Source organism: Clupea harengus, chromosome 23, assembly GCF_900700415.2.
Source record: "Clupea harengus chromosome 23, Ch_v2.0.2, whole genome shotgun sequence".
NCBI classification, from domain to species: domain Eukaryota; kingdom Metazoa; phylum Chordata; class Actinopteri; order Clupeiformes; family Clupeidae; genus Clupea; species Clupea harengus.
The window spans coordinates 18849906-18862356 of NC_045174.1; the positions used below are offsets into that span (position 1 = coordinate 18849906).

General features: G+C 43.9%; 1 protein-coding gene across 1 annotated transcript; it reads left to right on the plus strand.

Moving 5' to 3' along the window:
* The first annotated feature begins 1546 nt into the window (after nt 1-1546).
* On the plus strand, nt 1547-10520 carry si:ch211-152f22.4. Its single transcript, XM_042703262.1, has 5 exons — nt 1547-1624; nt 5378-5504; nt 7262-7353; nt 7514-7618; nt 7903-10520. The coding sequence occupies exons 3-5, from the start codon at nt 7344-7346 to the stop codon at nt 9360-9362; spliced, it is 1575 nt and encodes a 524-aa protein (XP_042559196.1). The 5' UTR covers nt 1547-1624; nt 5378-5504; nt 7262-7343; the 3' UTR covers nt 9363-10520.
* The last annotated feature ends 1931 nt before the right edge of the window (nt 10521-12451 follow it).

The window sequence follows — 12451 nt, forward strand, 5'->3', positions numbered from 1 at the left end:
TGTTACTAACTAACTCCTTAACAATGAGGTCTCAGTTTGAAAAGTCCAATTCTCACAGTTCAACTATTAATCTTATCTCGTACATGTCCCGTGGTGATCTTTCTGCCCTAAAAAATTGTAGTTACTAGTATACCAAATATACAGGTTTTCCTTGGCACCAAGGCTGCCTTATCAGTCTGTTCCAGGACGCTTTCATAGTGGGCATGCACTGTTCAGTTGACAGTTGACAGGAGGACAACTTGCTTAAATGGTCTTAACAGTAATGTGAAGGAAACGTTTAAAAAGTGTGTGAAGAGGAAGTTGAGATGCCATCTGATAGAGAAATGCAAAACTCTGACTATAATCAAGAGTGTATGTGTGGTAATCACGTGCCTTTGTTTCTTAAGTGCTTACCTTTCTGGCTTTGTGTCTGTGCTTAAACTAGTGTGTGTGTGTGTGTGTGTGTGTGTGCTTAAACTAGTGTGTGTGTGTATGTGTGCTTAAACTAGTGTGTGTGTGTGTGTGTGCTTAAACTAGTGTGTGTGTGTGTGTGTGTGTGTGTGTGTGTATGTGTGCTTAAACTAGTGTGTGTGTGTGTGTATATGTGTGCTTAAACTAGTGTGTGTGTGTGTGTGCTTCAACTAGTGTGTATGTGTGCTTAAACTAGTGTGTGTGTGTATGTGTGCTTAAACTAGTGTGTGTGTGTGTGTGTGTGTGTGTGTGTGTGTATGTGTGCTTAAACTAGTGTGTGTGTGTGTGTGTGTGTATGTGTGCTTAAACTAGTGTGTGTGTGTGTGTGCTTCAACTAGTGTGTATGTGTGCTTAAACTAGTGTGTGTGTGTGTATGTGTGCTTAAACTAGTGTGTGTAATCAGAATCTGGAACGGAAATATCTTGTTGTTCAAAAGCATAGTAAGATTAATGCTCAAAAAGCATAGCGAGATGACCATGGACGTGGGAACCCACCATGTGGTTATCTCTGCCAGATAGTGCGCTGGCGTCGGAGTCACACCAACTTCAGCCTATAAAACCTTTGCTTCTCTCTCGTCTGCTGAGATGTGAGTGAGCCCGTAATGCATATTGAATAAAGAGATACTTATACAGGAGTCCGAAGTAAACTTTAAATGTGAATTTTCACTGAAGACCATTATTTATTGTTATTTATTATTATTTATTTATTATTTATGGGCTTGGGGAAGCACTAGAATTTCCACAATACTGACGGAAAGCAGGTGCAGGAAAAGACCAAACATGACCCGATTTAGGGTCAAGGATGATTTGGTCTAATAGGAGGGGCTCTTCAGGTGTATAAAAAGGGGTGTGAAAAACTCTTTAAAGTCAGTGTAGTATCGAGACTTGCTCAGGTTTATGCTGCAAAACTAGACCCTCTTTTTCTCCACATTCTGCCTGTCTTTTGAAGTTCTTTTTTTTTTTTAAGATTTTTCTTGAACTTCTACAACACTTCTTAACACATTTTATCCAGATCTGAAAAGAAGAGGGTTTTACCTAAACCAGAGATCTACAAATCATGGCTCCAGTTGAGGCCAACAGGACCTCATAGAGAACGGAAACAAAGCCAACCTCAGAGGAGACCACAGCTGGGCAAGACGCACTGATTCCCATACACATCCAGACAAAGTCAAAAGGTGAGGATTATGAAATTAAAAGGCTTAACCAATATAGTGTTCATTTTAGAGATGATAACAAAAGCGTACACTTCGTCGGCCACTCTACCACACAATCACATCATTAGATTAAGCTTCTCTGCCTTCATGTGGAGATGGTGATTTAAAGAGCAGGCGCACTTCTCTGCCTTCACGTGGAGATGGTGATTTAAGAGCAGGCGCACTTCTCGGTCTCGTTGAATGACCCACAAAGAAATGGACCCGCCAGCAGAGTAACCAACCCTAGAGCACCCCAGGTCAAAGGTCAAGTCAGGTCAAAGTGTTTATTATCGCATACACCAAATTGCTTCAGCGCAGCAGCGAAATTCTTACGACTTGGCAGCCAACATCTACGCAGTAGACGGCATACAACAGGTAACAAAAATAACATATACCAAAAATAACATATAACAAGTAACAACAGTTTGAAATACAAGAAGGGCAGTTTCCAGGGATATTAAGTTAAATAAAAATATGTGAATATATATATACGTAGCAAGTGTATTTGTATGAGTGTGATTACCAGCACAACCAAACCATGTTTAATACAAATTAAATAGAAATGCATGCCTGCTGAAACGGCTTAAAAGTAAAATAACAAAATCAAGAAACAACCATTGATAGAATAGAAACTGCTGTGCTAAAATGTGCCTAAGTGAGTGAGTGAGTCAGTAAAAACAGAGGACTAAAAGTTGAAATGTGCGAGGCAGAGAAAACAGGAACAGTTAGGGCGGGGGGAGGAAGTGTACGTTGGGGTGAAGAAATGTAGTTGGGGGTTATTCTGAGTGTCATTTGAAATGTGCAAGTCAGAGATAACAGGAACAGTTAGGGCAGCGTGAAGAAATGCACGTTGGGGAGAGGAAATGTACGCTACTCAAAAGATGACCGACAAGCAAGACTTGAGGCCACCAATAGAAAAAACCATCTTATCCACCTCCCCTTATACACCAAGTCGAATTCATTAGTCTTCTCCATCGTCTTCTGCCCAATCGCCAGAGGAGTGAATCGGAAGAAGGAGACTAACGACTGCGCGAAAACGGTGAGTTGCCTTTCTCTCTCTCTCTAGAAAGGCGTACGTTTAGGTGATCACCTGGTTGCCCCAGGAGTACCTTCTCGTATCTTGACTATAAGACATTACTAAAGGGCTGTTGGTGGTAAACTGTGACTGGTTCGCATTAAAAAGTGAAACGATGCGCGTGACACCAGTGGTGCCGGTTTCATGTTTGTGGTGGGGTGGCAAAAAGTGCGTGTGCAAGGTGAAGAATGCAAGAGGCCAGCTCACTGGCGTGTTTGCTGCAGTCCGTGGGAGGAATTTTCATGTTTTACACATAGGCCTATACAGGGATGCTGGAAGTGCAGGCTCACGAGTTTAATGACATGCCAAAATGTAGGCCTATGCATGCATTGGGGGGGGGGATTGCACCCCCTGGCATAATTTAGAAATATTTTAAGTGGCACAAAACACACACAGCATTTAGTTTGCGCAGCGGAGCGGAGACGCTCACCGGGCTATCACGCATATCACTTTTCCTAGGCAATATTTGTTAACTTAGCCTACTCTGGTTTTGATAGGGTACCACTCGTGCAAAGGAAATCACCGTCCGATTGTCGCAGGACATTACGCAGATCTTGTCAAGCACTGACAAAGCATGCATGCGCAATGCACATCATAGGCCTGATTTCTTCAATGCAATGCCATTTTGGATAGTGTTGTGTGTGTCCTGCTGGTAACAAGAGGTAGGCTAATCAGCGAATGTTGCATTTGTTTCACCAACTTTATTAGGAGACGGGCAAACACCTGTCTCTCCGCTTAAGCTGCGTCCTCCACACAAGAGAAATAGTCCAGGCAAAGTAGCGTTTTACGACAGACTAATTGTAAAATAATTTTTCTCAGCCTAGATCATTTCTATGAGGTGCCCAGAACAACATACTAAGCATACTAGGCAGTTTTCAGGTTAGAGGCCAGTCTAAAAGCAGCATTGCCATCACCCATTGGCAGTAGGATGATTGGATGAAGATTGGGCCGATGTATTTTCCATACATACGAATGGTGTTTCTGCCTATGCAAATTGGGACATATTCAAATAGTGTGGAGCTCATGTGCATATTCAAATTAATTTCAAAAGAAACTTGTAATACAAAAAAAGTTACTTTACATAGTAAAAGTATACATGAAAAGTTTTATTGTGGTGGGAGTAAAGGAAAAAATTAAGCCTATTTGGGTGTATTTTGGGCATATTCGATTAGTGTATAGCTAATTTACATATTAAAATTCATTTTCAAAAGAAACTTGTAATACAAACATTTTTACTTTTCATGGGTACTTTCATTGTGTAAAGTTTCATTTTGATAGGAGTAAAGGAAAAAAATAGCCCCATTGGGGTGTATTGTTGCCTGCAGGCCTTATTGGCACACATCTCGGATTGATGAGAATTTAACATATTTCCTCAACTAGGATTTCTTAGGACTTTTAGTATGTTGTTCTGGACACCTCATAGAAATCATCTAGGCTGAAAAAAATAATTTTACAATTAGTTCTATTTTTGGCTCCAAAATGAGTTACTTTGCCTGGACTAAAAGTGGAGGCGCCTGGAGAGGAGAATTGCACGTCTCAAACGCGATTACAATCAAGGGGTCCGCACGATGCCGGAATACTGGGCAGCAGTTCAGTTCTTGGTCCACAACTTTGTTTGACTTGTTTGACGTAGGCCTATTATTATTATTATTATTATTATTATTATTATTATTATTATTATTAGTGTGGAATGATTAATAATAATAATAATAATAATAATAATAATAACCCAGGCTATTTAGAATGATGCAGGTTTTTCGCTCTGAAAGTTGCTATCAGAAAAGTTTTTTTTTTATCATCGCAATGCAAATGTGTGATGCCATGTGTGTATAGTAATATTCTGAAATATAGCTGCAAGTAGCAATGGGGTGGCCAAGCAGGTCGGAAGGCCCAGAAGAAGTACACGCAGCAAGTTTGGCGTGATCTGGCGGCGGTTTTGAAAATCTAAAATCATTTTGATAGTTTGTGTGAGGATTGCATTGACTGCGTATATACAGCTTGACTACAGGTAGCTAGCGACTGCGGTGTACCTGGTTTCCTTTGCAGTGGCTTACAGTCTCGCTAAACAGAGAATCAGAGACATGACAAGCTCGTCGGCTTTGGCTGGATTCGAACTATAAGGAAAAGGCACTAAGAAAAGAATGCCTGACCCTATGTGGCTGAGGCTGAAGATTCCAGAACATTCCACAGTCAGATAAAAACATCTCTATAAAAGCAATATAAGAGCCATAAATGTGCTGCCCATGAATGAGTGAAGATAATGCAGGCACAATGAGGCATTGATCTGGACTTGAACTCTGAACTGTTGGCTGACAGAGGTTTAACTGTAGAAACTGAATTGATTACACAAAGCACTCGACAGCGGTGCTAGCCAATCACCTACTCTCATGTTTCGACACTGAATGACACAGAACACCAGAGGAGGAGGTGAGAAGTCTGATTGGAAGATTTGGCTTAAAACGTGTCACAAAGGAATAGTAAATTCCAGGAGTTAGCGTGTCACAATGGGTTTGTTATCCACAGCTTCTTTCTAATTGCACTAGACAAATGTCAGTCATACTATGAGTGCAAGTCACATTCGTCTTTACACAGAGACTATGAAAAAGTAATGGACCATAATTAACGTGGCATTATCATTTTGTTCATCCATTTTGTATAAGCGAAGCAAGAAGAGACTAACCTCAACCATGGAAAGACAACATCAATAACATGGACTAGCGTGGGGAGTCAACACCATCGCAACGCCAAAGACCGGAGACACACCGAGACACTCAAAAATTCCAGAAGGTAAGATAAGCAAAAACATGATAAACATATAGGAGAGACTAAACCTTAATTATACCAAAACCTGTTTAAAGAACAGCAAAACCACTGCATCAGGATGGTTTTTCAACAGTGCCTTTTCTATTTGGGTCTCCAGAGAGACCTATTAGACTGGCTGCCTTTAATAAAGGCTTAATTAAAGACCCCACCCCTAATCAATGCTAATTAATGTTGCTAATTAACAGACACTGGCTGGATTCGAATGCAACTGTGGAACAGCTGTGCTAATGCCCTTAGAAAAGTAAAACTGGGAAATAATTATTCAAAATGTCACCTTTTGAAATAAAGCTGTGTCTTAATCCCTAAATATGGGCAATGAGCTGTAGACTGAATGATATGACTACTGTAGTGAGACACATCAATACTGAAAAACGTATTATTTCTATTTAAATAAACAAAATACATTTTTGTTAAAAAAAAACCCTTAATTTTATGGGTTGAAAAACGGCTCAACACGCCATCTGATGTTTAAAACCATCCTGAAAGGCTGATGCAGACATAGAATGAACCGCTTGGGACTTTAAAGCATTTTTCTAAATGATGCAGTGGGTGGAGTTCCGCTCTGAGCTGGGGGTGAACTTACCATCCAATATAACTGTTCTACACACACTAAACGGGTTCTGTCTGTCAGAATGATTCAGAGGAGTTTCGTTTAAGCAGGAAATAATTATATTAATCACCTTTTGTAACAATACTGGAAAAGATGACGATGAAGAAATGGATGATGGGAAATGGCACGATGTTCTGAACGAAGAATTTGGGTGTGGTTGGACTAGACTTCATGGTTAAATCATTTAATTCATGAATGTGCTTATTGGCTTGTTCTCACATTCTGTGCATGAGGTCGTTATTCCTGGAAGCTGGTGTTGAATTCGGCACCTGCACCACTTGTTGCTTTGGCTCCACCCCTCCAACCCCACACACCTGTTTATGATTCTCCAACCCCACACGCCTGATTGTGATTCTCCAACCACACACACCTGATTGTGATTCTCCAACCTCACACACCTGCTTGTGATTCCCCAACCCCGCACACCTGATTGTGATTCTCAAACACTTATTAAGGGGCTAAATTAGCAGCAGAGAGAAACATGATGGGAAGGAAGTATTGGGGGAGCTGATGGCATGGCCCAGCGTGTTTCGTTAAAGTTCAATGTTCAGATGCTTTATTGAATGTAGATAATTACTCATTATGATCAGGAAGGTATGTGTGCCCTTTTTTGCCTCTGGTAAGGAAGTTACGTTTTCAGTTTTGTCTGTGTGTCTGTCTGTCTGTCTGTCTGTCTTTATCAGCAGGAAGGAAGTTACGTTTTCAGTTTTTGTCTGTCTGTCTGTCTGTGTCTGTCTTTGTCAGCAGGATTACGCAAAAACTACCTAGCCAATGAAAGTTTCATGAAACGTATTGGAGAAGTGTAGTATGGCCCCATGAAGAAACCATTACCTTTAGTGGCTCTGAATCACAAAGTAAACTTGGCAGGAAAAGGCATTTATTCTTGGCAGAGGTCCGCTCTCCCTGGGGCGCCCATTTATTATTTGTTTCCTGTTACAGGAAGTATGTTGCGTCTTACTTTCGTTTTGTCAGAAGTGAATCTGCCTGAAAGCAGAACTGTCAAATAGTAAAAGGAAATCCCCTTACCTTCACTCGCTTGTCTGGGCTTGTCTGGGTAAGTTAATCGTATTCACCGCTGCACCCTGTTTAATTTCACACCCTGTAAAGCTAGAGTGAAGACTGAGGAGACGTTACACGACACCGAGATCAACCAACGACCGACTGAACTGGTCTTCCACAGCAGTCTGAGGACAATGGCTACACGTAAGTCCACCCTTCCCTTTTTTTCCCCAAAGAATGGATCTGGTCGTTTATCTGTCAAACAAGAAAACGGAACACTAAATGTAGTTCCTGTATTTCTATGTATCTCTAGTGAAACGGTGCTTAACTTAACCGGATGCTTTGTTAACCTGTGTACTTCAAGCATGCAAGCGGGGGAGAGGGGCCGTGAGATTCAGGTCCAGCAGCAGGAGCAGAAAATTGCACATGACTCACTTACAGGCCAACGTACCTCAACCAGCCCCTCAAGGTTAGTATTCATGACCTTTCTTTCAATTTAAGTGTGTGTGTGTGTGTGTGTGTGTGTGTGTGTGTGTGTGTGTGTGTGTGTGTGTGTGTGTGTGTGTGTGTGTGTGTGTGTGTGTGTGTGTGTGTGTGTGTGTGTGTGTGTGTGTGTGTGTGTGTGTGTGTGTGTGTGTGTGTGTGTGTGTGTGTGTGTGTGTGGTTTTTATTTAGTTTGCAGTCAAGTCCTTCATTACGTCATTCATTCATTCATTTATTTATCTGAGCAACTCATTCTGGCATTTTCCTCAGGAGACAATGAGGCTCTCAAGCATCATCTCTTGAAAATGCTTGTGACTGACCTGATGCCCCTGAGCACCGTTAAAGACGCCGGTTTTCGAGCCTTCACGCGGGCCCTAAACCCGACCGTTGACCTACCATCCTCCGTGGCGTGGGTGCGCGCCGAACTCCTGAGCGTGCACGAGGGCATCAAGTCCGAGGTGAAGGAGATGCTGCAGTCCGTCCCCGAGGTCGCCTTGACCGCCGAAATGTGGACGCACCCCTCGGAAGGGGCCTACCTGACGGCGAGCTGCCACTTCATCGACAAGTACTGGAAGAGGCGGAGCTTGGTGTTGGAGACGGCCCACTTGGGCGCGCAGCGGGACGCGGCGAAGGTGGTGGACCTGCTCCTGAAGCTGTCTAGCAGGTGGGGCATCGCCGAGAAGGTGAAGGTGGTGGTGTCCAACATGATGGGCAAGGGGAGCATGACGGAGAGCTGCGAGGCCAAGGGCTGGGCGCACGTGCGCTGCTTCGTCTGCACGCTGGACGTGGCGTTCTGCGAGGCGCTGGCTCTCCTCGACGCCTGGGCGTGCCGGGCGCGGCAGCTGCTGAAAAAGTGCCGGAGCGTGGTGCGCTTCTTCCAGCACGACCGCGACGCCCAGCGGCAGCTCCGAGCCAACCAGGAGACGCTGCAGCTCAGCCCGCTGCGGCTGGTGCAGGCCTCAGAGGACACGTGGCTGGACGTCTGCACCATGCTGCAGAGGCTGTCGGAGCAGCGCAACGCCATCAACATGGTGCTCATCCAGCGCGTCAGAGCCGACCTGTGGTTGAACGATGAAGACGCGGCTAAAATCGACGCCATCGTGGCGGCCTTCCAGCCCCTCAAAGACGCGGTGAAGGAGATGGACAGCGACGGGTACGAATGCATCTCGAATATCATCCCGCTCGTGACCAAGATGCAGAAGTCAATGGCCAGGCTCGCGGAGGAGGGGAACGAGGTGGCCAGGGCGATGGCCGAGGTTTTCACGAGACACTTGGGTCACGCGGGGGACAATCGCTGGATGACCCTGAGCACGGCCTTGGACCCACGCTTCAAAAACATCTTGTGGTTCGACAGCAGGGCACAGACTATCGAGCACAAACTCCAAACGGAGCTGAAAGCCGTAAGCCCGAGCAGAGGCTCCGAACATTCGGGCGCCCAGTCGCCCGAAATTACGGAAATACTGAACGAGTACAAGAGCACCAGCACCATGTTGCCAAATCAGAACCCGCTTGACTTTTGGAGACTGCCCAGGAGGCTAAAGAAGCTAAGCTTCGTCGCGCTGAAATACCTCACGGTCGTGTCGACAGTCGTCCCTCTACGGCGTGCCTTCAACCAGGAAGTTTCTAGAAGGCTTCACTACAACAGGTGCCACCTGGAGCCAGAGAACGTGAACTTGATGCTGTTCCTAAATGGACACTGGTCCATCGAGAGCAGTGACTCATCAGATTAGAATATTTTCATACCTTTTCTATTTGGTGAACCTCAAACAATCGTACACAATTCTGTGTGTATGTCACTTCTGTTTCTGTACTATACTGACGTTCTGACGGGATTATTTATACGTAACTTGTAAAGTTATTACTTATATACATGAATATATATCAAAATATGTTATAAATATAATAAAAACAACTATTTGTTTATACAACTTTAATGCTGATTCATGAATGATACGGAACGGATAAGTACCAAACCTGAATAAACACCGCCATCTAGTGGTGAGAACGTTACACTCTACAACTAGAAAATGCACCTCGAAAGTGCTTTTGTCATGAAATATAGCCAACATCAAGGTGCAAATATGCATTTAAGGCAACCATATCTCTTATTGAAGTCTTGATTAACAACTAAATGAATGGCTTACCCATATTTTCCTAATGAAATCAGTCAGTCATTGACAAGTGTAAGGATGTCTCCCAGTAGTCTCAGTCAGTCAAAGGCACCCCTATCATGGAGTTTTTTGTTCCGATGCGACCTCATAATTCTGATGATATCCACTGTGGTTGTCTTCAGGGGGGTCATAAATAAGAGGAGGCTAAAGTTGACGGCTTACGGGCTATCTAGTAGTTCTGACCATAGACATCTATATATGTCTATGGTTCTGACACGGAAGTCCTCGAACATGACCGAGTAGTTTACCGAGTAAGGGGCCCCGGGGGAAAACAAAACGTTAACGTCAGAAGGAAACGAGAAAAGACATGAAAAGAGTGTAATGAAGGAGTGAGTGGCTGAAGACTCTTTCAAATAACATCTGAAAAATTCCGTTAGTGGAGACAAATGTGGCCTACATATGATATGGCGGGCCGTCAGGCCCTGGAAGATGAAAGACCGAAAGAAACGGCACTGCATATGCACTATTGATGAGGTCCATTACCTACCTAAACAGCAGAATCCTTGGTAATACCTTGGACATCTCTGATGTCTATTCATAGTTGCATTTGCAGAGTGTGCTGATCTGAAAGACCAAAAAGAAAAACTCTAATTGCCTTTCAATTACCATGAAATCCGCCTCAATCCTTTGTATAAAAATACAGAATCATCGTTCACATTCAGATGAAAGACACAAAGTTCAATTTACCGCAGATATATCTCTATGCCCGCCGGGAGTCCCTCTAGAATCTAGATCTAGGTGTGTGGTAAATTTGCATCACCTTCCTCTCTGAAGGAATCCGCCACATTTTGGTTAAGGCTACACGTGTTTTAGAGCTATGCTATTTTGCATCAGATTAAAAATAAATTGGCCCCTATCAGTCTTTCATCTTAAAACGAAGCTGGCTAATGACTTGTTGCTGTATATACCATGCTTGGCGAAGTAAACCACTGCCTATCAACCAACACTACACTACATCGACGCTAATAAACCAATCAAATGAATTGAACATGCATAGACTACTTACGTTTCATTTCAAAATACCAGAGTGTGCTTGAAACAAACTATTGATACAGTAATTTGTAAATTTATGATAACCTTTATTTGTGTAATCTAAAGCAGAAAGCCACGAGCTTACCGGTTGCTGTTGTAAACAAAACCCCTAGGTTTTAGTCATTGTAAATGAACCGCAACAAATAGCATGAACACTAGAGGGCAGCACTCGTCTTTCAATGACCACCCTCACAATGGAAGCCAAACATACGGCAATGGAGTCATACAAAAGCTATTTGTTGATTGTGTCATTGTGGGAATATGAATGATGGTAGCAACGTTCTGATATTACATATGAGAGAGAGAGAGAGAGAGAGAGAGAGAGAGAGACTTTGCCAGCCCGAGTCGTCGTGTTTTTTATGTGCTATGTATTTTGATTACAGACAGTTTGGCTGTACAGTCCAGTTTTGAATAAAATGTTTGCACGGATTGAATAGCCTACATCTCCATTGCTAGACATATAAGCCCTACGCCCTACCTGCCAAATCTTGCGAAGTGGTATTTTCAAACAATTTAACTCCAGCGCGGCGTTCCGGAGAATGTGAGCGAAGTGAGACGCACGAGCATCTGGAGCACAGCTGTGGAAACTTGGAACCTCAGAATGCCCAAAGTGGCCGTTCAGTCCCAGAAACTCACGGGACAGTTACGTGCTGTTAAAATACAATCATCACGAAGCTGCTTATTCAGGAAAAAGCGTGGCTTCGCTATACATCTGGAAGGGAAACCTGCAGTTTACTGTATGGAAGAGCATTTCATCATGATGTGGGTCATGTTTATATGCTAAAGAAATGGAACAGGAAAGGACAACGTGAAAATACAATCAATGGTATATTGACACAGAAGATGTACTTAATACATCTTTTCTGGATGTGTTGTCAGTACATTCCACATAACAGCTAGTATTGAGAAGCATCCGGTCAAAATCGGACTTTCTCCTACGTCCCCGATGAATACCGAAGTGAGAGTAGTTTCTGATTGGCAGCAGTGGGCACCAATGACGTGTTGGCAGCTTTCCTTTCTACACTAACCCCCCCCACACCGGGGGTGTACCACCCAGTACCATCTGTCTTACATTCCACCATGGCACCCCTCACTATTCACGCCACAACCCCCTTCTGTCACTCCCCCTCTCACCCCCAACCCCGCCCCCCCCCCCCCCCCCCCCCCGCAGTCTGTCAAACCCCCCCCCCCCCACCGTCTGTCACTCCCTGTGGTCCTTCTGTGGATGTGGACCGCAGCACTGGTTTACACAGCCATGTGTTGCTCTTCTGTGACTTTTGTCATCCATTTTGGCGGAAAACTTTTATCAGGTCAAGGCATTACAGGTTGGTCTATTCTTGAGTCTATTCCGAGGCACTGTTCCAGATCTACATCTTGGGCTCCGACGTAACGGAGCCCAATTAAGCGCGTCTTTATAAATACACATTTAGCACAGTAGCAATTATAGGGGACGTTTTCCTTTTTTTTTGTCTTCCCTTCACCGGAGCCCAAGGGTGTGAAGTCATGTGGAAGTACAGGAGGTGCGGAATAACTGATCAGAGTCCAGGGGGCAGACGGTGGCACCGAGGCCTCGGCACTCTGATCATTGCTCGGGTCCGGCAACACGGGCAGCCGTT